Here is a 26,481-nt window from a genome sequence, read left to right as displayed (position 1 = left end):
TTTTTTCCACTTGTGTTGTGTATGTTTTCCTGTTGTGCTGTGAGCGTACATGGCCACAAGGGGGCAGAAAAACACCAGAGAAGGGAGTTAAGAAAACCTGAACAAAATACAATCTTTATTCATTATATACATTACATACAATGCAATACTACAAGGCTTTTCTACACATTCACTGTATCCACAGGAGTAGTGCTTCACTGATCGGAGAGTACCAGCCTTTAAAAGCTCCTGAGTCCCACACCCAGGGGGGTTGAGATGGAGAGAAGACAAAACGAAAAAAAAAAAAAAATTAAGAGATAACATTCCCATCCAGCAAACATTGTTGTGTGGAGGATATTGACACTAAATGAAAAAAAAGAAAGAAAGAAAGAATAGTATTATTTGGCATTGTGTTTTTTTTTTCTTTTCTTTTCTTACAAAAGGTGCTTTCAATTAGCCTGTTTTTTTTTAAACACAGCTCTCTTCTGGCACAAAATTTAAATAAAAAAATGCTACAGCAAGCATGATGAGCCCAAAAATGTGTCAAAATATCATTACTTATCCCTCGCGTAGTCTTCATTTGAAATATTTTGCTCTGGTGATTTGAGAAAAAAAATTAAAATAAAATAACGGGAACGCCACAGCCATCCACCTCCAACTAAACAACCGGTAATATATACCAAATACGTGTGGTAAATTTTTACTGAATTGACTTGCCTAAAGTGTCTGAAATGACCCTCATGTAAAATGTGGAGCAATGGAAACTGCTCATTCAAAGTGGTGACGGGTGCACCCCCACAGTCACAGTTAACAATCCTGATGGCGATTCTATAGTGCACTTAACGGACAGTTGAGTTGTTCTATAAATAAGCCCATTATAAATGTAAAGCCAGAAAAAGAAAGAAGAATTGACCAGATAAAAGTGCATTCGATGTAAAGTGTCAAACCATTCCATTCAGACACACTCTGTAGTAGAAGGTCTGACACTTTAAAAAAAAAAAAGGACCATACCGCTGTTTTTTTTGTTCAGCAAATTTTAGTTGGACAATATTGCCAACCACTTTCCAAAACACGCTGTAGCTATTACTACCGTCTTTCGACTAGCAGTTGCTCCTAAGTTCACTTCAGCACCATATAACAAACCTATTTTGACTTGTTTTTTGACAGTGTGAAAACCATGACTGCTTCGAATATTTGATTATGGGTAGTATTCTAAGTTACATTACTGAGACAGTTTACTAACTTATCGACTGCCATTTGCATTACTACTCTTTTGCTACAGTTAACATTACAAGTTAGCATAAACCTAGCCTGAGTTTTTGGGAGTGTTTGGGGATTAAGGAAATACACTGAAAATAGCTCTAAGTGGTGGTCTTTTAACTGTAAAAACAGCAGTATGGTCATTTGAGTTCAAAAGGAGTACATTGAATGTTCATCAGTGTCTATAAAATGCCACTTGAAAACGGTACTCATAGGCTAACTAGTTAATGTCTGCTCTTAAAAAGTGGAAGTAAACATTGAATGTCACTTGGGTTACATGCAACCCCTCCAGTCAAAATAGTGTTAAACATGATAGAATTTTTATTTTTTTTTACTTTGCGGTTAAGCTACACAACGAGCAGACCCTCTTTGTGACCTCAAGACGTCATTTTATCGTCTGTGCTCGTTAGTTAGAAATAGTGCTGATCCCTGTATTTTTACACACGGACTATGTACATTATAGTTGTTATGGCTAACAGTCTTAGCGGATGTGCCAGGGATGACAAGTCATGTAGTGTTTACATGTATAATCACAATTGTTCTAAATGCAGGAGAGTTTTTTTTTTGTTACCGAGAGAGTCACAAAAGTGTATAATAAACTGACTAGAGTGAGCAGTAAAGCACCAGTAAATACAGACTGAATGATTTAGGTAAGAGCAGAGGTAAACTTTTTCAACTTCACCTAAACACATGCAACTACTGGGCGCTAGGGGAGTCACACTCAGCCCTTCGGAAGTGTCCTTGAGCAAGACCACAGACCCTGCTAGGCTAGTGCTACGTAGCTCAGCCTGATGTGAGTTAGTGTGTGATATAGCTGGACTGGAAAACGTGCTTTATATATTCCTCTTTACTTTAACTTTTTTTAAATGTTGGTCTTAACAAAATCTGCTTCCTTTTTACTAAAACCGACAACACAGATCTATTCAGGGAGACTTTTAGGATTTCTAGGGGGGGGGGGGGGGAAGGGAACATTTCATCCACTGATTCAATGGAACATGGTGTCAACACATTGTGACATACACTCATAAAATGCCCTTTTCCTTCCAACTGTCAAAACTGGATTACTGGCAGCAGCACATCATCAACACATGCACACCAGGCGTTTTAGAACTCTTGCCAAGGAGTAATAATGAGGATTAAGTATGCATGAATGTGGACCCTTAACTTTTAGAAGAAGGGGACTGAAAAAAAAAAACATGATCCACCACACAATCTGGTCAATCAAAAAAAAAAAAAAAAAAACTCCGATATGTATATTTACATCGTCTGTACACTGGGTGTCGGAAACACTTAGCATCAAGTCACAGTCCCAAAAACAACTCAAAAACGTCATCTTCTGGATTATATGCAAATCTATGGGCCAGTTTTCAGTTTTCACAACAACCAAAATCAATATTATAAAAAAAAGGTATATTTAGATATATATATTAAACTTTAACTCAGATCAGTCCTCTACTGTTTCATACAACACTTTTACATTCTTTGACTCTTTTTTTTTGTGCCTCTGCATGGCTGTTGCACGGTCATAAATATGGGGGAAGCAAGCCGTAACTAAAAAAATCATCTAAAATGGAAGTTTTTGCAGGATTTCGTAACCAAAATAAAAATGAGAAAGTTAGATGCTTTCTAAGATGGAAAAAGGGAGTGAAGTGGTTTCAAATAAATTAAACAACCAAGTGATTGGAACTCAAACTTTCGCAAAACAACTGGCCAGAGCAGATGTCATCTCATCCGGTGCCTGTGGGTCGGTTGTGTGCGTGGGGGTACAAAGCACAAATCAAAAAACACACAAAAAAGGGGAAAAATCTATGAAAAAAATAATAATACTGCAAAACAAAATCTTTCTTTTTTTTTTTTTTTGGCCTTAACTTTTCTGGGGGGAAAAGCTTGTTGTTTGGCAGAGTTGCGTGATTTCATTATGAAGGAGGAAAAAAACAAAGGGATATTCTTGTGAAAAAAAACCAAAAAAAAACACACACACACACACAAGCTTCAGGGTCATTGTGGAGTTTTTTTTCTGCTCATAATCAAAAATCCCACAGTGTTGTTTCTATGTGTTGTTTACCAGCCTGCTCACCATCAGTAAGCACAAGGACTGTGGTGAGCTAAAGAGGGCCTCCAGATGAGGTGAAATAGAAAAATAACTGCTCTCCATTGGGTGTGTGTGTGTGGATAGGTGGATGGTCGCTATAGGTGATATGGGGCGGGGCTAAAGCGTGATGAGGTCCACCAGGTTGCCCTTAGGTGGAGTCATGCTGTCGGGGAAGAAGTTGACCAGCGTGTCAAAGAGCTGTGTCCTCTGAGCGTAGGTCTGGTCTACGTCTGAGAAGCCTGGCAGGAGAGGGAAACAAACCACATGTTAATACGCTGCTGTAGGCAACTGAATATTTAATACGCGGTTTATAGTAATGTGCAAACCTCCCAAGACCCGGTTTACTACAGAGCCTGTACTCCTGTATGCCTTCCTAGATAGCGCTAAGATGCATTGTTTGTGTTTTCATAACGTTTGACTTGAGTAGTAACTGTTAGTTATTGATACCGGGAGTTTGAATCTGTCAACATATTTCCAGCTTGACCGCAGTCTTTAGTCACAAAATTGTTTTTCCATTTTATTCAAGGTTTGGACTTTATTCTTGAGAAGCATAATGATTGTTTATACTCCATAACTTCCAGCATACTAGACTTGGAAAAGAAAGGAGAAGGACATGGCTATAGAACAACATTTCAACTTCTCAAAAGTCAAATTTAAGTTAAAATATATATAGAGTTGAGTTTATGTTGTCTTCTGTGTGAATCTGAGCATTATTTGCTTCTATCTATTTGACTGTGGACGTGCGTCATGTATTTGGACATTGATGTGGGTTAGATATGAACAGTAGAGGAGGTTTCTTACCCAGAGGGATGAAGTCAGAGCTGGACTTGAAGAGAGCCGAGGGCAGCAGCTGGAACTGAAGAACACAATGCAAAGGCTGAGGACACTTCACCCAGACAGCACATACTCAACAGACACACCCTCAGCAAACGCATGAGCTCACTATATACACCTTCTCATCACAGCCATCTGGACACATGGAATGGGACTTCTGCATAATACACACACTGAGTCTGTAATCCACATTTGAACACAACATATTTACCTCTTTGGTCTCATCCGGGTCTGTGTGGTCCACTGTGAGTGACAGGTCGTTCTGCAGGTATTTCAGTGCACTCAGAGGCTCAGACTGGGCTTTCTCCTCAAACCTGCCCAACACACACACACACACACACACACACACACACACACACACACACACACACACACACACACACACACACACACACACACACACACACACACACACACACACACACACACACACACACACACACACACACACACACACACAGTGTCAACAATACATGTTCACAGTGAAGGCTGCAGTAACACCAAAACAACACTAGATGGAAACGCACACAAGGCATGGGATAAAAACCAACAACCCAATGGTCTGGTTACCCTTTCATGACCCGGATGATAGCTCCTATGGTTTCTCTTCGAATTAGATAACTAATTCAAAAAGGTCTGTCAGTTTAAATACTCAAGTCCTCTACAGTGGCTTTTCCTGTTAACAAATGTATCAAAAATAATTGTCTATAATGCCAAGCTAATGGCAACAAATGGCTAACACAGTGAATGTGGAAAAATAGTATGAACATCCAACACATCCATGACATTTCTGAAAACTAAGAAAGAGGTCTTAATCTAAATTGTTCCTGTTATTGTCTGCCTTTATGATCTATGAAGCTTTATAAAAAAGGCACTGAAAGAAACCGATAGGAAGCTTGTCATTTGAAATACTTGTAAGTCTGAAATAAGCCGTGGAGAAACTACTTAGAAAACATTGGGAGCAAACAAATGCTCAGCATGTGGTGTTGCGAGACAACACTCCTAATATGACTAAAGCACTAGATGATTGAAACGTGGGGAGCTTGCCTTCTGCCTTCTTAATCTGTTCTTTTAGACCACTTCATCACATTGCAATTGAAAAAGTACAAAAAAAAACTATTAGTTAGGGCGACCAATGATACAAGGGTTGGCGGTTCGATTCCCGCCCGGCCACCTGTGTCATGGTTGGTGTGTCCTTGGGCAAGGCACTTCACCCACCTACCACCTGAGCCACAGTCGCCCCCAAAAGCCTATTAATATTGGATAAGAGTCAGTAGAAAAGAGCTGCAGACCTGTATTTCCGGATGAGGTATCTGCAGTGGCGCAGCAGGAACTCCTTGGAGGGCCGACACAGTTTGAGGGACCAGAAGTCGTCCAGGCGCATCTTAGGAGAACAAGACTTCCCCGGGTTCCCACCAAACAGGTAATGCACCTGGAGACACACACACAGTAAATATACCATTGCTCCAGAACCAAAGACAATACATTGTAAACTAACTAAAACTAAATCCAAGGCATATTTTTTAACAGACAAAACCGTTATCACTGTCTTCAGTCAGAGTGGATGGTTGTGCCCAGTTAAGTGTTGATTCATGTATGATCTTTTCTGTCCACCATTAAGATAATACTACTTACCTACTCCAGAGTTTTGATGTGATCAAAGCAGCCAAATATTTCTGCAAAACTAGGCTGTTGTATTCAACCATTAGTTTACAAAAGACAAAGTTCTGATTGTTTAAAAGGTGCTACGAGGAACTTTGAAATATTTCTGAAACAGTCTAATTGTTCCTCTGATGATCATCAATGCTATTTGTATACAGCTTTTCTTAATGCCTTTGTCACGGGTATGCTCACCCAGTTACAACAGCTGGCGTAGTAAAAACACTACCGCTTTTGTCCAAAGGGGGTGCAAGAATTAACACAAACTGAAAGTTCAACTCTAGAACAATGTTATGTTTTCTAGTTTGGGTTTGGCTTGTATTGAACCTTGGATCGGAATGTGGATGATTTAAAAAAAGGCACTGACAATTCTCTGGTTGCAAATAGTCTCCTGGTTGGATCATTTCTTCAAGAACTATTGCAAGAATGAAAGAAAAAAATACTTATTACAATGCATGAATTAGCAGCTGAGTGGAGAGGATAGAAGCTGTGTTTTGAAGTGTTACTATTTGAGTGTGTGGCATGAAGTCTTCATGACGTACAAAGTAAGTGTGTGTGTGTGTGTGTGTGTGTGTGTGTGTGTGTGTGTGTGCTACCTTGTGCATCTCATCGTAGACCAGCTGGTGTGCAAAGCGTGGACACGGCTCCTCCTCCTGCACAGCCTTGCTCGGGTTTTCTTTCACTGCCTGATCGTTCTTATACACACACGACCTGCGCACACACACACACACACACACACACACACACACACACACACACGGAGGAGGAGGGACAATATTTACATTAGTGAGGTGAAATAAAAACCCAACTTCCTGAAGCCTTCAAGCTGTACAAGTAATTGGGACACCCACACACACAAACACAAAATGGTGTGGCTATACTTGTGAGGACACTCGTGACATAATACATTCCCTAACCCTTACTCTAATCTAATCTAATTTTAGCCTGAACCTAAAGTATTGAGCCTTAAACAGCACTTTTGGTCCCCACAATAATAGATATACAAGTCCCACACACACACACACACACACACACACACACACACACAAGCCTAGTAGAGAGAAAAGCGCACGCGTCAACATAACGCTCCAAGTGTCTCATTGACTTATTTCACTGGACACTGAGTACAAGAACAGAACAGGGACTGAAATCAATGTACTGGAACAGCGGGGGACACAGCCTGTTCTTTCACAGCCACTCATCCAAACATGAACAAGTGCATACACACACACACACACACACACACCTCCCTAGATGGGGGCTAAGAGGTCGGGGGGATGTGATGAAATGTGCCGGTCTCTGTCACGGTGACATTTGTAGAAAAAAAGTGTTGTGTGTGACAAGTGAGTGTGTGTGTGCGCGTGTGTGCGTGTATATTGTTTGCAAGCTCTCTCTAGATATCTGTTGTGGTGAAGATGTTAGCTACAAAGAGCTGCCATGTGTGTGAAAGTATTTCCTGTGATTGTGTGTACTCTCTCGTTGCTGCTGCGGTGACGGTCACACAAACCAAAATGTGTGTGTGTGTGTGTGTGTCTCTCTCGTTGCCCCTCCTACCAGTTATTGCGGGCGATGTCATAGATCCAGAAGGAGTTGCGTACGTTCTCCTCCCGTTTGTCCTTGTCCTTGCTGAGGCCGGACAGGACGTGGATCTCGTTGAGCTCGGGGTCGATGGTGGCTCTCTGGGTGAAGCCCGTCATCGGAACTGTGAGGGGGGGGGGGGAAACACAACAACAAAGGGTTAACTAAGAAATAGATTAAAAAAACTTCCATTGTAAAGCAGAACTTATTCAGTTAGGTTACATCTTGTTGAGTAAAGCTACAAGTTGCATTAAAGCTTCATAGACCTTAAAAAAAGAAATCAATATGATATAAAAGTTGGGTGTCTCAATAAGCTTTTACACACACGTTCTAGTGTTCCTGGAAGTGACAGCCTCAATCAAATGCTAGGGCTGCATGAAGGGCTAATGCTAGGATTATTGTGTTCAAAACTCTAAGCTGCAACACAAATCAAATTTGACTTGAATAAATGTCATGAGAATATATGGTGTTGAATATATGTGTCAATACATGGAGAAAGACACTAAGACACCTCCGAGCAACAGTTAGATGAACATAACAAGTCACCAGTTTAAAATATGTATATATATGTCAACCATCCCTTCATGATCAATATTAAACTAAATGAATATTCTATAAAGTATTGAAATGATCATGGCTCAGTCAGCCTGTAAACTGCATCTAAGATTCATCATAACTCAAGTGGTTTGCACACGGCTCTGATCTAACAGGAGTCATTTGTTTGACGTTCTCACCACCAGAACCCCCTTCACCACAAAACAAACACAGATGAAACATGACTGTTTGTGCAAGGCAAAAAAAAAAAAACACTTCTCAGTTTCATAAGCTCAAAATAAATCTCGTTTTACTCCATTTTTAAATCCATTTTGTTCAACAGGATAACAACTCATTGCTAAAAGACTATGACAAATAGAATGAAGCTAATACAGTCTCAATGATATAAACATACCTGAGAAAAACACTGCAGAGTGAGGCCTCACAGTTTCAAAACATCTGTGTTCACATCTTTCTCAGAAGTGAAAAGCAGAACATAACGAGCTCATTATTCCTTCGAGCAACTGTGACACATCAACAACTGAGGTGGTCTTAAATAAGAGTCATATTAAATAATCAGACGCAAATTTGACCACATCCCCATTGCGTTCCAGGTGTAACCAGTGCTGAGCCAGTGCACACATCAACATGTGACACTGGTTATGGAGACGGAGTGAACTGTTCAGGCTTGTAGCTGCTGCTGCTTCCTTCCTGCCAAGACACATTCTGTTCTTTTTTTATTGTGTGTTGCTCCGTTTCACGTGTGCAGCCATTTGACTTTCTCCATTTGTCTTTCTTTCTCTCTCTCTCTCTCATGTTATCATCCTGTCTCCCTGCCTGGCACAGCGGGCTATTTATACTGGCTCTAATCTACTGTTTTGTGCACATTCCTATAATGTTTAATGTTCGCTGTGTTTTATTGTCTGCTTATTTTATTGTTTGTTTGCCATTGTCTGTCAATTCATTCTCACTATGTGTTTCTGTATTTTATGAGTCCACTATGTTGTTTTTTTAAATCTTTGTCTCTACATGCATTTTATTTCTGTAATTTTAGGTTGCCTTTTAAATATCTAGCCGGGGACAACAGATTAAAACTAGCCTCTTAAGGCTAACTCTGGCTCACTTACATTTTGAATGTTGATTTGTGTGCCATCTCCCTGAACTAAACCAATAAATGGATAGATAGATAGATAGATAGATAGATAGATAGATAGATAGATAGATAGATAGATAGATAGATAGATAGATAGATAGATAGATAGATAGATAGATAGATAGATAGATAGATAGATAGATAGATAGATAGATAGATAGATAGATAGATAGATATAAAACAGAGCTGAGAGTGAAGCACAGACCTCAGGCAGACTGTGTGTTGAGGGGAAAAAAGGAAGTGTGTGTGTGTGTGTGTGTGTGTGTGTGTGTGTGTGTGTGTGTGTGTGTGACTGCAGCCGGAGCTTTTTAAAAACCAAGAATATTTGGCGTCCCTGCGTCTGTCAGAGTAGATGTCTTCCCCTGATCAAAGCTTGTTTATTTCACTGATTAAATACCAACCACTCTTTCATCTGACATGGAAACATTTTTCGAAGGCAGTCACTTCTAAAAAGTACCACAACAGTTCTCCCATTAACTGTTTTTGTTTTCCTGCATTCATTCATCAACTGTCATCTCGCTAAAGGCTTTGCAAGATGAAATGGAAGCTGTAGTTTTCCTCGTCGCTTAGCTGGAAGGAAATGCACGCAAATAAAGTCAGCTGTGGCCACTGACTCACTCAGTGCCTTTCCATGGGAAAGCTAGATTTGATTTAGACATATACCGAACTTGCCACTCGAACGGACCGCGTCACTTGTCTGAGCATACCTGGCCTTTCAGAGAATCGGATAAATGGCCAGAGCATGGCTGACTCTGCTACGCTAGGTGGCGCTGTATCCCTTTCAACAAGTGGTTATAGAGCCACGTCCGGTTCCCTTCCGGCAACAACACTACTTTTTATTACGTCGTGTCCCCGGCAGGGATTCTCGAGCAAGCGCAAAACGCAAACTCCGATATGAGCTATGCGATCCTGTTCACATGCAGATAGAATGCCGACTATGAACGAGTTATCTAGGTGTTCTTATCCGACTTCGCTTGTCCGTTAATGTGCCGATTTGTTATTTGCTAGGGCTCAGCCATTCCTCCATTTCTCAATTGGTTCAATAGACCCTATCTATTTGTAAAAAGGTTTTAAAGCTGGCAAATTGCATGCTGGGATTTGAAGTTTGTTCTCCTGTACAGAGAAATAATGATCTCACCCATGCCCGAGTCCTTCTTGGTGCCGTCAGATATGATCTCCACGTGGTCTCCATCCACGTCGTAGCTGAAGAAGTCGTTGAGGTAAGTCTTTGACCTCTGGCCTCCAAACACATACAGACAGCGATTCCGCTGGAGCAAAAAGACACAAAAATATGATTTGACGAAAACAACAATATTACACAAATAACAAGCACTGCAGTCCTAGACTGTCAAACACTTGCTCATTTGGATTACATATCCTAAAAGGAGCGGTAAGAAGTTGAAACTTTTGTAATCCCACCCCCCCCATAAATCAGCTAATAAGGTATTTAGCTTTATATTTAAAACCCAATAATTATTACCTAAAAGTTAAGTTATTATATATGTCTTACAAGTGAATTACAAGTGAAAGACAGATATATCAAAAAATATAAATGTTATTTTCAGACAAAGTGAATAACATGAAGCTCACAGTATGTTATTAAACTGATCAGTAAGTAGAGCGATACAGACAAAGGCAGAGTGTGTATAGAGACAGGCCGTACTCACAGTGTGGAAGAGCATGCAGTGTCCTATGCGTGACTGTACGTCCTCCGGCCCAGCGTTACAGGAGTCTTCCCTCAGCAGGCTCCAGGTGCCTGCCTGACAGTGGAAGGCGTAGAGGCCGCTGAACTGGGGCTCTGACGTCCTGCTGTCCTCCACGCTGCCGTTACACGTCAGGATGCGCCCGCCAAACGTGTAGATCATGTGCTTCTCTGAGTCCATGCACATCTGTAGGGAGGGCAGAAGGGAATGAGAGGAAATTAGGTTTTTTTTTTTGCTTACATTTTTTTTTATTCAAAGTGTTGAGTAATTGTTTGTCAATTATTTAACTGACTTATTGCTTGAGCTGTACACATTTTTTTTCTACGTAAAAAAAAAAAAATGTGTAAACATACTTTTGTTGACTGAAAAATATTGGAAATTTAATTGGGATAAGATAATTAATTTCAATAGAATAACTTCAAATAAAAACGATTTTGCGATTCAAATTGTTTAAAGAGGCAAGGTAAATGCTTTTACATAACAACAGCTAACTGTACCTGGTGGTCAAACACTAGCTTAGGCCCTCCATCAGCTGACGTGTCCTCACTGAGTAGCGTCCATGTGTTAGCGTCGATGTCATAGCGGTAGAAGTCACTCTTCAGAGACTTGCTGTTTCTCACACTTGAGTCCAGGTACCGGCCCAGGGTGTAGATCTGACGGCGCTGGGAGTCGATGCACATCTTGTGGCACGAACGAGCGCTAGGACCGCTCTACAATGGTACACGGGAGACATAATGTGCATTAGTGTAAGTGTATTAACGGAATATGTCACCCATACGGAACCGGCGTTCTATCATTAGAAAATCGCTATTAAAATATAACAAATTAGGTTTTTTCTTCCCTCAGTCTTCCCTTGGCCCAGCTGTCCAGTTAATCCTAACCCTAAATTTTTACAGAAGTGATGTCACATCTGTAAAATGTAGGGTTTAGACAGTGATACCATAAAACACTCTTTCTGCCTTTTCTCAGGCTAGGATGAACCGATTGTAAACTACATAGGATCTGAGAGTTCAATACACCTTCATATTCCCACTGGTGAAGTAGGTCTTTAAAAGCAATAATATTTGATAAGTTTTTGGTTTCTTGGTCTCAATAAATCTTAAGTGTTTGAAAACGTACTCACCTCTTTCTCAGTGTCTCTGGAGATGCAGGCCCACTGGTTCTCCTGAACGCTGTAGGCCCAGAAGTCAGCCAGGTCCTGTGTGCCGTCCCAGCCCCCAAACAGGTACACGGTCTCTGCAGGGAACACAGTCAACACTCATGAAACAACATCCAGAGCAACCTATGCAGCTATATTAATCTAAAAAAGGTCACATATGCTCATTTTCATGTTCAAAAAAATGTAATTCATTCTGGTTTGGCGTTTCTGATTTCTTTTCTTTTAAAGATTATTTTTTGGCATTTTCAAGCTTTATTAGATAGTACAGAGTTGAAATGGGGAGACAGAGAGAGAGAGGGGGGATGACCTGCGGTAAAGGTCCACGGGTCAGATTTGAACCCGCGACCACTGCAACGAAGGCCGGAGCCAATATGGTATGCACTCTATCCACTACACCACCGGAGCGCCCCTGTGTTTCTGATTTCTAATGAAAATGTGGTCATTGCCAATAATTGAATACAAAATATTGACAGAGGTCCTAAAAGAGGAGGAGACACTTGATTTGCTGTGATAAAAGTATATTTTTAAAAAGAACACAATGTCTATGATTAATACGCTTGCTCTTCTAGGAAAAAGCTCAGTGCCTGGGTTCAAACGCAGGTCACTGTGGGCCTGGCAGATGGAAGCTGTGGGAAGCAGGGATTGTATCAGAGACTTGTGTAGGAGGGGATAAGTTGTGCCATCGCTGCAACAACTCTAAATACAGTACGGAGCCAGAAAAAGTCTTGTGAAAGCAAAAGAGTTTCCAATGAGTCACTCAGTGTGTTTACATGCAGACTCATAATCGGGTAAATAAACGAATAAGACTTCAACAGAACTTGTAAAATGCATGTGAACACCTTTATCCGATCTACTTCACATACAAAATCAGCCCATTAACGGACAAGCAAAGTCGGATAAGAACACCTAGATAACTCGTTCATTGTCGCCATTCTACCTGCATGTATACAGGATTGCATATCGCACATCGGAGTTTGCATTCTGCACTTGCTCGGAATCCCTGCCGGGGATTTCACAAGGAAGTGGAAGGAGACGACGTAATAAATAGTAGGGTTGTTGCCGGAAAGGACCCAGAAGTGTCTCTATAATCACCTATTGAAAGGGCTACAGCGCCACCTAGCATAGCGGAGTCAGCCATGCTCCGGCCATTTATCCGATTCTCTGAAAGGCCATGTATACTCAGACAAGTGACGCGGTCCGTTCGAGTGGCAAAATCGATATATGGCTTAATCCAATCTAGTTGTCCCATGGAAACGCACTGAGTGGCAATGATCAACAATAGGCTTGTTTTGAGTATCCAGTAAAAAAAAAAATCACTTATTCTAGTTTTTAATTAGTTTAAGATTAAGGTTTTTTAATCTGGCAGTGAGTGTGTGTGCTGTATTGTTGTAGTGTCTGGATCATGCTGGTTGTAATGTTAAGGATACCGCCACCTGGGGAGGTACAGGTGCAGCTTGTGTCAACTAACTTCTTTATTAAAAATTCTCGAGCCAAGACTGCTAGCGTTTTGTCAGGGGTTTGTTTCTATGATTTTCATACAAATTGTATTGTTTCTTTGGCTGGTATATTTTGTTGGGAGCTGCAGTGGCTAAGGGGATCGACCATGTGTGCTAATCTGAAGGAGGTTAGTTCCATTTCAGATTTATTTATTGATATTATGTAAAAAAAACTAAATGACAAGGAGCTGACAAATAATGTGTCACGTCATGTACATTTCATACATTTTGCTATTGAAAAAGGTATTGTTCAGAAACTGGTATCAAAGTCAAGGTAATCAGTATCAGTATCCATATTGACATTTTTCTTAAGGTATACTCAGCCCTGTCTAAATGATACAAAATAATCAGAATGGAAAAGAATGAGTTAGAATCAAAAATGGGCTCAGATGGTGACAAAGAAATCATTTAGAGTCCCGTGTATCAACTACTCCTATCAACTGTTGCTACCAGAACACAGAGGGCAGTGTGTGGGCCTGAGACAGACAGACAGACACTTTTTTTTCCCAGATGACCATTGGGGAAGTACACTAAGATACTGACGAAAAAAAAACAATACTTGTGCGTCCCTGTCAAAAACTAAAGTTGTGATTTATATGTTCTTAGAAGACAAACTCGCTCAGTACTAAATACTATTTGTATTTTTTGGGGGTAGGATAATGTCTGGAGGTGGAGGAGACCGTTCATTTGATTAAATGCCCAATGGAGCTCTGTGATGTGAGTGTATTTGTGTAGGAGGGGATGTGAGTCATAGCTCTGTGGGGTAAACCAGTCTAGTCGTAACACCGTGTCTGTCTGCTCACCAGTCTGCACGTCAATCACCATTTGATGTCCCCCCCTCATCCCCGGCCGGTTGTCGTCTCCGTCACCTGTAGAGAAGAACAGAGGGAGGAAGAGAGACAGGGATGGAGGGATGGAATGTGTGAGTGAGGGAGGGAGGGAGAGGCAACGTGATGTAGAGGAAAAAGAGAGATGGAATATGGACGCGGAGAGGCAAGGCAAAGACAAGGCAGCATCGCTTTAGCTTCCAAGGCCACAAAGCAAGTCAGGTTGAGCTGAAATGTTTGATTGACGGGATGGGGGAATACTTGTTAGGACTGTCCCGAATACTCTTTTACCAGGCTTCGAATACTTGGGCCGAATTTAAAATTAAAATCACTTGTTAAAGCAATATTAATCCCAATGTTCAGCATTCGGTAGGTAGGCAATATTTTTATTGTGAATTTGGTAGAAATGGTGTCAGTAGTTTATATTATAAAATCAAAATGTTCATTCTACTCAAACACATGCCTCTGAAAAATAAAATAAGAGACACTGAACATTTGGAGTGGTCTCTTCATTTTTTTTTCCAGAGCTGTATAAATATAAATATATAAAATATAAATGCTTCTTATAATAAAAGGAAGCTTCAGAATACTGAATTGGGCATCGTAATTCACTAACTTAAAAAAGCGAATAGTAGAATATGTGAATGATTCGGTCCAGCCCTAAGCATTTCCCACTTGAATAGATTGCTCTCACTGTTCATGTCGTCGCGGTTGGGTTCTTGGGCGCTTGTACCTTTGTTGCACTTGGGGATGATCTGACTCCAGCGGGGCTTGTACTCCTGCTGGCTGATGTACTGGTTAAACAAGCCGTCTATAGCAGAAAAAAATGTCAATGTCACCATTTTACCCAGACATAAAGCATTCATAAAAAAGACTGGAGTCATCTTCAAAAGAAATAGTTCAACATTTTACATTTGTCAGCGTGTTGCCTCGCTCTCCGGCTTAAGAGAAAAAGGCGACAGAAACTATGCCATTTACTGTGTGTGAGTTTTTTTGATGAAGATATGGGCAAAGGTCGCTAAGCCACGTTAGCTTAGCTCAAGCACTGGTAGTTAAGGGGAGCGTTAGCCTCGTCCAGACCATAAAACACTCTTTCTGCCTCTCAGGCTAGGGTGAACCGATTTGAAGAAATGTTTGCACATTTATACTACATTAGGATCTCAGAGTTCAATGCACCTTCATATTCCCACCGGTGAAGTAGGTCTTTAAAAGGAATGTCACATTTTTCTTGAGCCGGAGAGTGAGGCTACAAGCTAAAAAAAAAAAAAAAAAAAAAAAAAAAAATTTTAACTATTCCTTTAACAATTCCGCAGCCTCTATATTGCAGTACCTCTGACAGCTTTGTCTATGAGCTCCTCGCAGGCGTCAAAGTCTCCCTGCAGCACTAGGCGCTCGTGCAGGTGTGTGAGCATGGGGTGCTCCAGGGCTATGCGGGTCTTCTTCTGCAGCGACTCAAAGGCCTCTGTGTAGTTGTGCTGACGGAAGTGCTTCAGGCAGAGGCGGATGGCTTCCTGTTCTCTGTACTGGAAAAAAGGAAACACATCACATCAGTTCAGTGACAAAAGAAACACACACAACTGGAAGTCACTAGAGTTAGGACTAGACAGGGAGAGGCAGCTTTCAGTTTTTATGCACAAAATATCTGGAACAAACTCCCAGAAGACTTGAGGTCTGCTGCAACACTCAGCTCTTTTAAATCAAGTCTGAAGACTTTTCCATTTCCCTTTTAACATGTAATTTTTATTTTTATTAGGGCTGTCAAACGATTAAAATTTTTAATCAGATTAATCACAGGATTCTGTGGATTAATCACGATTAATTTTACCATTCAAATATGCTTGAAAAATTCAAATTTTCTCTATATATTGTTGTATGAACGGAAAGATAAAGGACAGGAGGTGGATATGTACATTTAAAATTAGTATTGTTATTAATTAAAAATCCAACGCACCGCTCAGGTACTGTTTTGATGAAAAGCTAAGTGTCAAGGGAAAGAGGCGGTGGGTTAAAAAAGTCTTTCGACCGCTTACTTTAGTTCACTCGATGCTTTCAATGATTTATTCGTTTGCCAGTATATTTTCCTTTATTTAGAAGAAAGTTTTGTTCCTTTTTAAGCTGTTCAATAAATACAATCATTTTTTGAAATCGCGAGTGCTTGAAATTGTTTGGAAGCGAGTCGAGCTACCTCGCCTTCTGTACCCACGGCTGAACGAAGAACAGCCGAGACAGGGAGAGTGTGTCGTACACTTCCTTGGCCCTGTCACGGTTTGAAGAGGGGAGCTACGGCAAGGATGCTCCTGTACGAGCACAAGCATAGAAGCGTAGATATTAATTAATATGCAAATCTTCCCCTTAATGCTCGTTTTCAGGTTTGTGATTTGGGTTTCTACCTGAAACTGTTCATATTGGAAATCCTTTATATTTTTCACAGTGCCATTGCTGAATCTCCTCTTTTCAGCCTCGGCCAAAACGCTCCGTTTTAGAGCCCTCTGATTGGCCCTGAATCCAACAGCGCTTAAGCACGGTGTGGAGCTGATTGGCTTAATCAACTTTGTCAACTCCTTTGGTGATGGCTTGAATGTAACCGACAAAAAGTTACGTACTAGAGCTTTGAAGTGACTTTGATTTTACATTAAGTGGTTTGGTCGTAATTCAGCGAAAAACTGAATGTGTTATGATCCCCTCTCTTCCAGTCCTTACCCAGGTCCCTCTCTCCCAGACTAGCATCATGGTGCTTACCTTGCTATACCAGTTAAGGCAGGGCTGCACCACGTCAGGCTCCTCAATGCCGTGCAGCTCAATGTACCAGATGCTGAAGTTAAAACTGGGACCCCATGACATCAGAGGCACTGAGACAGAGAGTGAGAAAAATACAGAGAAAGAGGGGAAACCGTGTAAAAAGACAAGACATTTTTTTTTTAATCATGTAACTTTTTTTTAGCATCACATGGGGCACTCACCTATTTTGACAAATCTACAGGGAAACATCTGCTCGTCGATCTTGTGTTTTAAGGTGAAGGTTTCCTTGTTGTAGTCGTTCTTAAGGCCACTGAAACAGAGGGAGAAGCTGCTTCATAAAATTGCGTTACTGGCTTCAGATGCCAAGTGCATCCATATGCTGTTCAAGTCTAAGAGAGTCGTCGTCCAACTCTGGCAATTAACCAAACTTAATTTGTCAGTATGGCAGCAAAGGAAATGAAAACTGAAACTGAAGGTGGAGCAGTTATATAGAAATCAATAAATATTTTAACAAAACGAAATGAATGTGTTGGTTTTAGGCTACAGTAGCTCACGTCGCCACCTCTGGAAATACTGTCATTTACAAAACATAGGTTTTAGTTCATTGATTTGTTCCCCTTAACAGTTATGATTTACTAACTGGTTACACGTGTACACCCCTAACACAAAGCAGTACCTAGAACAATGCTTCAATGGCATTTACTGCCGGTTTTGGCACCAGTAACAATCCGGTGGCCAATGATACATGAACGGGTCAAACTAAAATCAAGACTCCAGCTTCCTGAATGATACTTTATTGCCTATTGGACTATTATTTTCCCTCAAGTCATCTTCTGGAGGCAGACCTTACACACACACACACACACACACACAACCAATGAGCTACAGACAATCCCAACTTAACTCGCAAGATAACATAACATGCTGTAAGGTGGCATTGCAATTTCACAGTGTGGAGCAGAAAATTCAATAGACAAAAATCACAACAAAGGATAAACCCACCTTGACAAAAGCTCCGTCATGTTCTCCTCACTCATGCCACCAAACACTTTAAACTTCTTCAGGTTGCAAACGTGAGTCTTCTCATACTTCCCAAAGGTGATGCTCTGAACAATCGCCGGCCTTTCCAATTTCAGGATTAAAAACTGTGGAAATAGAGAGAGGAGGGGTGAAAAACACTGTAGGCAAAGTGCAGAGTCATTATGTTAGTAGTTAAGAGTGTGTGTGTGAGTGAGTGAGTGAGTGAGTGAGTGAGTGAGTGAGTGAGTGAGTGAGTGAGTGAGTGAGTGAGTGAGTGAGTGAGTGAGTGAGTGAGTGAGTGAGTGAGTGAGTGAGTGAGTGTATGAGACCCATCCACAATGTCACCGTACTCTAACAAGCCAGTACATCCACAGACAACTCCCCTCCCCTCCCCTGGTCTGTTCATGAAAAATGTCTTATCAGCTCTCATACCGACACAGCTTTTAAAAAACCAATACTGGCAAATGTCAACAGACCAGACATGCAAAACAAAATAACCAAAATAATGATACTATAAATACAGTGTTTCCCCCGCTGCAGAATGTTTCGCTCCACTGTGAGAGGGAAATCACACTCTTTTTCTTTTTACTACACCACATACTAAAGTACAGAAGAGTTTTAGGGCCAAGGGAGAGAAAAAAAAAAATCAGATGAGGAAGTTTTTTTTCCATTACGTAGAGAAATGTCAAGAATAAAGACGAATACTGCAAAATGCTATTGGAGTTAGTGGGGCATTTATGTACCGTATTTTCAGCATACTACAATTGAAGTGAATGTTTTGGGACATCCTAAATCTTTTTCTGGCATACTAAATAGTAGGGAAGTGAATTGGAACACAGGGTAAGTGAGGGGACAGCTGCTAGTTCATTGTAAAACATCAATGTGATGGAAGGAGGTAAAAATTAAAACGTGTTGTACTGTTTTCATACGGGTTATAGGTGCTAACAGTCTTTGCCCCAACGATAGCCCTCACTGCTATCCCGGCAGGGCGCAATGGCAAATGCTTAAAACACCCTTGAGCTCGCTTTGTCTCAATCCTAGGGGAAACACTGGGATACTTGGTTGAAAGCTGCAAATGTCAATGCTCTTAAGTTCATACAATAGCATTGATAGCTTTTATAATAATAATAATAATAATTCACATAAACTATACATTGTTAGCCTCATAGCATGATTGCCTAAATCATATTTACTCTACATCTACTTGACCCTACTCTATAACCCTTAAAATATGACTTAGGCAATTATGCTATTAGGCAAACGAAAAGTAGATGTAGAGTAGATGTAGAATAGAGTGGATCTAGAGTTAGAGTAGAGTAAATATGATTTAGGCAATTATGCTATTAGGCTAACGAAAAGTAGATGTAGAGTAGAATAGATGTAGAGCAGAGTAGATGTAGAATAGAGTAGATCTAGAGTAAAAGTAGAGTAGAGTAAATATGATTTAGGCAATGATGCTATGAGGCTAACGACATGTAGCTAAAACTGATTTTTTTCTTCTTCTTCTCATTTCTACCGATCTCCCCCTTTACTCTACCGACCGGCTGCTTTACTAGAAAATCGTGAGAAATGTTACACGCTCGTGCTCAGCTGACTGGTGAGTGGTTAACCATTGTTTTGAAAAGGCTTCATTTCCTCTCTGTTGCCGTACAACACAAAACTCTCAGATTCAACCTCAAGCTCTGCCTGTTACAGCGTGGCTGCTGGAGCAAAGTCAATGAGTTCAGAGACACAATGAGAAACAGCGTCTTTGTTGTAGTATATAGGAGACAGACACACACAGTGCTGCTTTCGGATGGCTGGCCTACTCAAAGCACATGGCAGAGGAAATGACTTATTGAAAAAAAAAAACTTCAAATATACAATACCCTTTTGTTCTCCTGAATAAATACTAAACACTAGACCCAGACATTGACTTTCTTTTGCACCAGCGGCACACTCCAAATAAATGAAGTAATGCTTTTTTTTCACTTTTACAAATGCTATGATAATTTCTAGTATACAATTTGAATCAGGCCCGATTCCTCAAATGTGTGAGATCGACTGGTGCCGACATCATTATTTCTTTGATCAAATGTGAACCGGTCAGTGACCCCGACAGTCTAGACCTGACACTAGCATGTGAAAGAAAGAAAACAGAAAGATGAGGGAACTCGCCCTAAAACAAAGTTACGCTGGGAGAAAAGTATCATGTTAGAGACAAACTAAGGCCTTGATCAGACTGCAGGCAAATCTGATTTGCTTTCTCAAATCTGATTTTAACACTGACTGTCTGCACTGTCAAACGCAAGAACATCTCTGCTCCGCACCGACCCTATGTGCATGACTTACTGTGGTAACAACAACATAGGGGTTATTACGTTCGCTGGTGATGCAGCTTTCCAATTCTGAACCATGAAGAATGGAAGAATCATGGATACAAGTTATCTCGCCATCTAAACATTTGAGCGGTCAAGTCGCTAGCCGTTAGCAGTCATTGAATTGAACTTCCATGTGTTTTGTTTTTTGTACTGTCTAGACTTCATCAAATCAACCTGGATTCAATCTGGATACCACATCAATCTGATTTGGGCTGGCAGTCTGACCAAGGCCTATTCACAATGATGCCTTGTGGAATGACAGTTTGTCCTGAACGCACCGCCGGTCAAGTCTCTCATGTCAAGCTCCATCAGGTGCAGTAGTCAGTGTGCAGTCAAGAGAGGAGTCAAGTGTAACACAGCAGCACACACATACCTGTGGAGGGTAGTTGCTCTCAGAAGACCATCGGGAAGACTGATCATTAGGTTTGTCCGTCAAGATATTCCTACACACAGACACGTAGAGTTTATTGATCCATGAGAAAAATCACAGCTGCCAAAAAGTGAAAACACCATAGGGCAAAATGAACAGGGGTGTGTTTGTGTATAAACTAGTCGGAACTGTAAAAGGATATAACAACAATACTACTACATGAGCAGTAGAATGTGCGAGATAGAGCAATGAGTCAATTGAATAATAACAGTAAAGTGTATGTAAGCTAGTAGGCTGTTGTTGTTGTTAGCTAGCTAACAATACAGATGTCCTATATCATTAGTGTTGAACCAGCAACAGGCCGAGAGCTCTACACTGTGTGGGACTACAGTCACTACACTAATACTTGATAAGAGGGTGTATTTGTGTGTAGGCCGACTAAACCTTTAAATGCGACAGTGTGTTCCATAACACAAGTGCCAAATAGCGGGTAAACAAGCTGATTAGCCACTGTCGCTATCCGAGCGCTATTTGGTTAGATAACAGCAGCTAACGTTTAGCTAGCCGCTTTAGCTAGTCGTGGACGTTCGTTTTTGGCGCTAAAGGGTACCGGAATGCACTTTGCTAAATCGAATTGCAAGACAATGTACTGTTGACAACACATGAGTATGAGGTGACAAACAATTTGCTGAAATAGCTTCAAGTTCTGAAGACGGGTAAGCTAAAACAAGCTCGTTTCATGAGAAGAAAGCAGAAGTTGACATGCATAACAACCTAAACAGGGGGCGGTGCATACTATAACTATCTTATGGAACTGAATCATTTAAAACTCAAAATTCCAAAGAAATATATCTAAATGTTCTCCAATCGACCATAAAATGCTTCATGAACTATTCTTTCCCACGAAATCCTCTATGGACCATCGGGCGCCTCCCTAACGGGCGACACAGTATGTAACACCAAACGCCCCTATTGCCGCTGAAAAAGCTAACGCTAGCTGGCTGGGAGAGCAGACGAACTAGGCCAGTCGGGCCGAGTGTGGTAAAAACATTGGTGCACTGAGTCAATAAAAGACCACCTGTAATCACAACCCCTGGTGCATACGCCGGGTCAACTAACAGGTGCAATACTCACTCGGGTAAATAGGTAGAGGAGTAAGAGCTCCATTTAAAAACGCTGAAAGTGAGCACTCTGCTCTCAGGGACGACAGCCATCTTGTTGCAGAAAAATAACAAGCAGCGGGAGGCCAGCGAGGAGAGAGCAGTGACAGCCCTTAAAGAGACAGTACACACTGTTTGGTTTGTACAAAGAAGCATGATGTATGGAATGTAATACCTTTACCAAGCCAGCTTTTTCATATACATCGATAATAAAACATCAGGTGTTCACATTATCATATGTTTCACAACGTTAAGCTCTAACAAAACGGCTAGCGCTTAGAAAAATAGCTAAAGGCAGTTCACCCAAATGATATTATGATTTTTCCAAATGGGTCCCCGGTGTGAATAAAGATCCCTTTCTAAAAACCTGTGTTGAAAAACCCCAGTCAGATATATCTCCCCCATATGACGTCATAAGGGGAGAAGCTACGCCCCCTTATTACCAACCTAACTTAGCAATACTTCCACTTGTGATAAGCCACACCCCCAGATACCGCTGAATCTGACTGACAGTTAGATTCTGAGCCAATCAGAGCAGACTAGGCTTTTTCGGAAGGCGGGCTCAAAGAGGTAATTTAAAACGGACCGTTTCAGATCAAGGCTGAAAATAGTCTGTTAGAATGGCACTGTGAGAAATGTAGAAGGTTCTTTGGACATTTAACCATTAAAGCAGTTTCTAATAGTGACCTAAATTACAATTTGAAACCTGGAACTGAGCATAATATGTGACCTTAAAAAACCTTATTTTACTCACAGAAATTACAACCTACTACTACTGCTTCTACTACTAGGCACACTGCTTACTAAAATGCATTGTGATTGCACTTGTAAAAAAGGAATAGTCATGGCCACAAACGTGCTTGGGGGCTGCAGGGCAAATACGAGCTGCTGGGCCCCTTGTAATCTTAAAATAAATACAAAGGAAAAATAAAGGTCTTAAATCAGAATTTTAACCAGGACCTTTCTTCAAAACCTCAAAGTTGAGGTAATAGGGTTAGTGAGAAAATACAAAAATAGTCCATAGCAATAACTTTCAACGACAGATATATAAAAAGAAAATATTTTGTATGTTTTGTGTACATACTAACACACCGGTTGTCTTTAGTTTAAACATATCTTTATTAGCCTAATAGAAATATTAAAATATCTGCATAGATTGCTGTTTTTTGCACATTATTATTAACCATGAGTATGCTATTCTCCTCTGTTTTATTTTTTGCTGTCTACAGACCTGAACTGTGCGCTGCTAAGCCTATATGACATTTGAATTTCACTTCAGGGAGTAATTTAGTGTCCTATCATGTCCTGTCAAGCCCTGTCTTGCCTAGAGTTGTTTCCACTTGTCCTGCCATGTCCTATCCCATCCTCACAAGCCCAGTCTGGTTGTTGGCTTGTCTCATAGCGATATTCAATATAGTTCCCTGAAAAAGAACATAGCTTAAATAACAGTTGCTGTGTACACCCTGGTTGGTCTTAGAACATCACATCTCATTATATTGATGACTTAGAAGACCAAATGAGTCAAAACAATTGAATTCAAAACATTAATTAAAATTCAAACCCAGTCATGTAGTTGTAGTTCCAACAAGTTTAAAAACTTGAATTTTCTTTTTTCAAAATGTCGATTTTTTTGTAGCTGACGATACGATACAGATATCATGCAAATAAATATTGCCATATCGATTTCGTAGCTCAAGTCATGAGTAGACTGTAGCTCGAAGGCCTGTTTTGTAATGGTTCTTTTCTAAAAACAAAGACATCACGACTGATGAGACCCTTCTTTTAAAAGTATCTCTCTTATCTGGGTGATCTCACTGCAGAGCTTTGTGTCCCTACATGTCCAGTCACTGAGCGCTTACAGGGTGGATGAATCATCCAATGACTAATGTGAACGTAGCTTCCAGTTAACTGGTCCTCTTTTACCCAAAATGTGGTGCAGTGCTTAATGGACTCCACTTATATAGTGCATTTCCCTGGTTTTTCACAGACTCAAAGCGCTTTACATTGTTTTGTACACATTCACCCAATCACATTCATACACCGATAGCAGCAGCTACCATGCAGGGTGCAAGCTAACTTATCGGGAGCAATTCTGGGTTCAGTGTCTTGCCCAAGGACACCTTGACATGTGGCGGGGAGGCTGGGGATCGAACCACCAACCCTGCAACCCAGTGGCCAACCGCCCTACCTGCTTCGCCACAGCCTAAGCAGGTAAAAAGGACTCTTCCTCATCCCCCAATCATAGCATAGGCATGGGGGGAAGCGGCAGAGGTGTCTATTGTTAGTGGGAGTTGTAATCGGCTCTAATTCAAACCGAGGGGGGTCCCGGAGACCGACAGACCTTTGGTATGTTCACACGGTAGTGGCTGCCAGCGGACTCTCCATCACAACTCAAGTATTAGCGTTCATGAGAGACTTTATGAATTTTATTGTGTTTTTTTTTAATCCTCGTGGCAGCTTAAAGGAGTCAATTGTATCCTAAGTGTCCTCTTTGTCTTTAGTTTCTGACGTGTGTTACGTAACATCCAGCTCTCAAACTGGATTTTTCTTTCAGGACCAAATTACCCAGTGGCCTGAGATAATTGCACTTTCTTTTGTTTTCAGGCGTTTTTTTAGCAACATTTTATTATTGAAAGGTTGTCAGGCAATTCACTGTACTATAATGAGGGAAATAACACAGTGATTTGTGGTGGAAGCAACAGGATTCAGGAAATTTTTTTGTAACTATCAGGGGACTTATCAGTGCGTTAATTAACTTGTTCAAATAGACATTAGCGGTGAAAGCTCCCAGAGGATAGCAGTGTGGAATGAGGCATGCTTAACTGTCTTATACTTCGGATCTGATGTTTTTTCATAGAATCCATGGTGAAAGTATTAGTTTTTGGATGAATCATCGCAGGTGGACCTCTTCCAGGCACGATGACGCGTAGAGAATGATAATTGTGTTTTCTTCTAAGTGCCTGTCGGGCCGCTTGGCACAGCCGTGAATCCACTTACTGCAAATGGAAGGGCACCGGTCAAGTTTCATTTTGTACGGACGTATTCGCAGACAGACAGTGCAAACAAACTGAAATGTTTTATTATTATAGAACTATGGCAAGAGAGGCTACGTACGTCCTATAATGTACATCTTAGCTTTTTTATTATTTTTTTAAGTTTAGGTCATACATTCTTTACAGGCTCAACAGCTGAGCAATCCATGTTCATTTGATCTGAGGTTAATATAGGAATACTGATTAGTACAGCTTTATCTGTTAAGTTACAGAATACCTTTCTAACTTATAACAAATCTTTGCTAAAATGCTTATCGTCATACTGTAGGCCTATGTCTAAACATCAGCAAGTTAACCCTCTGGTGTCAATTGTAATGTATGAAAAACCTCTTAAGGCCATCAAGGACAAAAATACCCACATCCAAAAACTTTAAGAAAAATATTATAAAAAATATTGAACTTTATCTTTTAATCAACATCAGTCACTTGTACTACATCTTTAAACTGTGATGATTCATCCAACACTAATACTTTCACCAGGATTCTAAGAAAAACATCAGATCAAGTTGTGCTCATGTCTGTAGCAGCTTTATTAGGTTAAGAGGACGTAACTGTAGACTGAGGGGAATAAAGTCTTCACAACTGTCTGTCTCTCATATGAGATCAGCTGTGCTTCCCTGCAATGTTAGTCACCCTATGATGATGTCACAGGCTGCATGACCTCATTGCTAAACTTTCAGTCATAGTCTCATCTTCATCCCTATCAGCATCAGCACCAGTAGCACCACTATCATCTTCCTCATTACTACTTACTTCTATCTATATATAGAATATTACCTTTAACTTAATCATTTCTATGGCACACCTTATCTCTGCTCTTTATATCTGCCCTGTGTCCTTGCACTACTTTTGTGTCTGTATTTGTGTCTCAGGTGTTACTCTTTTCATTTGCTTTGTTGAGAGGAGCCTGGGACTTAGAATTTCATTGCCAATGACTGCTGCTGTAATTAATGTGCATATGAGAAATAAACCATCTTGAATACCAGCATTACTATCACCATCATAAAAACCCCATTTCATATAACTCTTATCATTACCTTCACATCATGATTAATTAACTGTTATTTTATGAATTATTTTCTTATAAATGTACAACTATATTATATATATTATCATATCATCATATTGTTTCCCTCAATTCGGCCCTAATACTCTGTGGTATCAAAACCACGGACAGTTCTCTTTTTCACATCAAGTGGCAGTTAAAGGTGGAGTCAGCGATTCTGGAGAGAGTATCCTTTAGGACATCTTTGGGAGATTTAAACATGCACCGGGTCAAATTGACCTGGAACACCATTGCTGTTCCTAACAAATGAACATAACAGGAGGGTTAAACAACAGGCAGCCTATGTTAATCAAATAGGGATTTTTTTTGATAAGCTGGTGAACTCTATTTGATAAAATAAAGACAATATATGCACTCCTATGTCGTTGTAGTGTTTTACAGTATATGTAGCTATTGATGTGATGCTCATCAATTTTAGGCATTTTTTTCTGGCCCCTCA

General features: G+C 40.6%; 1 protein-coding gene across 2 annotated transcripts; it reads right to left on the bottom strand.

The window, feature by feature from the left end:
• Nucleotides 1–167: 167 nt before the first annotated feature.
• Nucleotides 168–21,977, bottom strand: mkln1 (muskelin 1, intracellular mediator containing kelch motifs; the record flags this gene model as incomplete). 2 transcript variants are annotated; one of them, XM_080051388.1, is made up of 18 exons in its annotated part: nt 168–3,570; nt 4,133–4,187; nt 4,377–4,479; nt 5,458–5,597; nt 6,421–6,535; nt 7,379–7,526; nt 10,228–10,357; nt 10,757–10,978; nt 11,290–11,502; nt 11,916–12,028; nt 14,251–14,316; nt 14,969–15,085; nt 15,605–15,797; nt 17,014–17,123; nt 17,235–17,323; nt 18,016–18,158; nt 20,767–20,836; nt 21,898–21,977. In XM_080051388.1, the coding sequence occupies 18 exons, from the start codon at nt 21,975–21,977 to the stop codon at nt 3,449–3,451; spliced, it is 2,229 nt and encodes a 742-aa protein (XP_079907514.1). In that variant the 3' UTR covers nt 168–3,448. The 2 variants fall into 2 exon arrangements, with proteins under 2 accessions (XP_079907514.1, XP_079907515.1); XM_080051389.1 differs by having other exon boundaries at nt 15,008–15,085.
• Nucleotides 21,978–26,481: the final 4,504 nt, after the last annotated feature.

The sequence above is a fragment of the Ammodytes marinus genome (genome assembly GCF_949987685.1).
Source record: "Ammodytes marinus genome assembly, chromosome: 22".
Classification (NCBI taxonomy): domain Eukaryota; kingdom Metazoa; phylum Chordata; class Actinopteri; order Uranoscopiformes; family Ammodytidae; genus Ammodytes; species Ammodytes marinus.
Note: the sequence above shows the minus strand (reverse complement) of the source record. Positions and strands in the feature narration are given on the sequence as shown.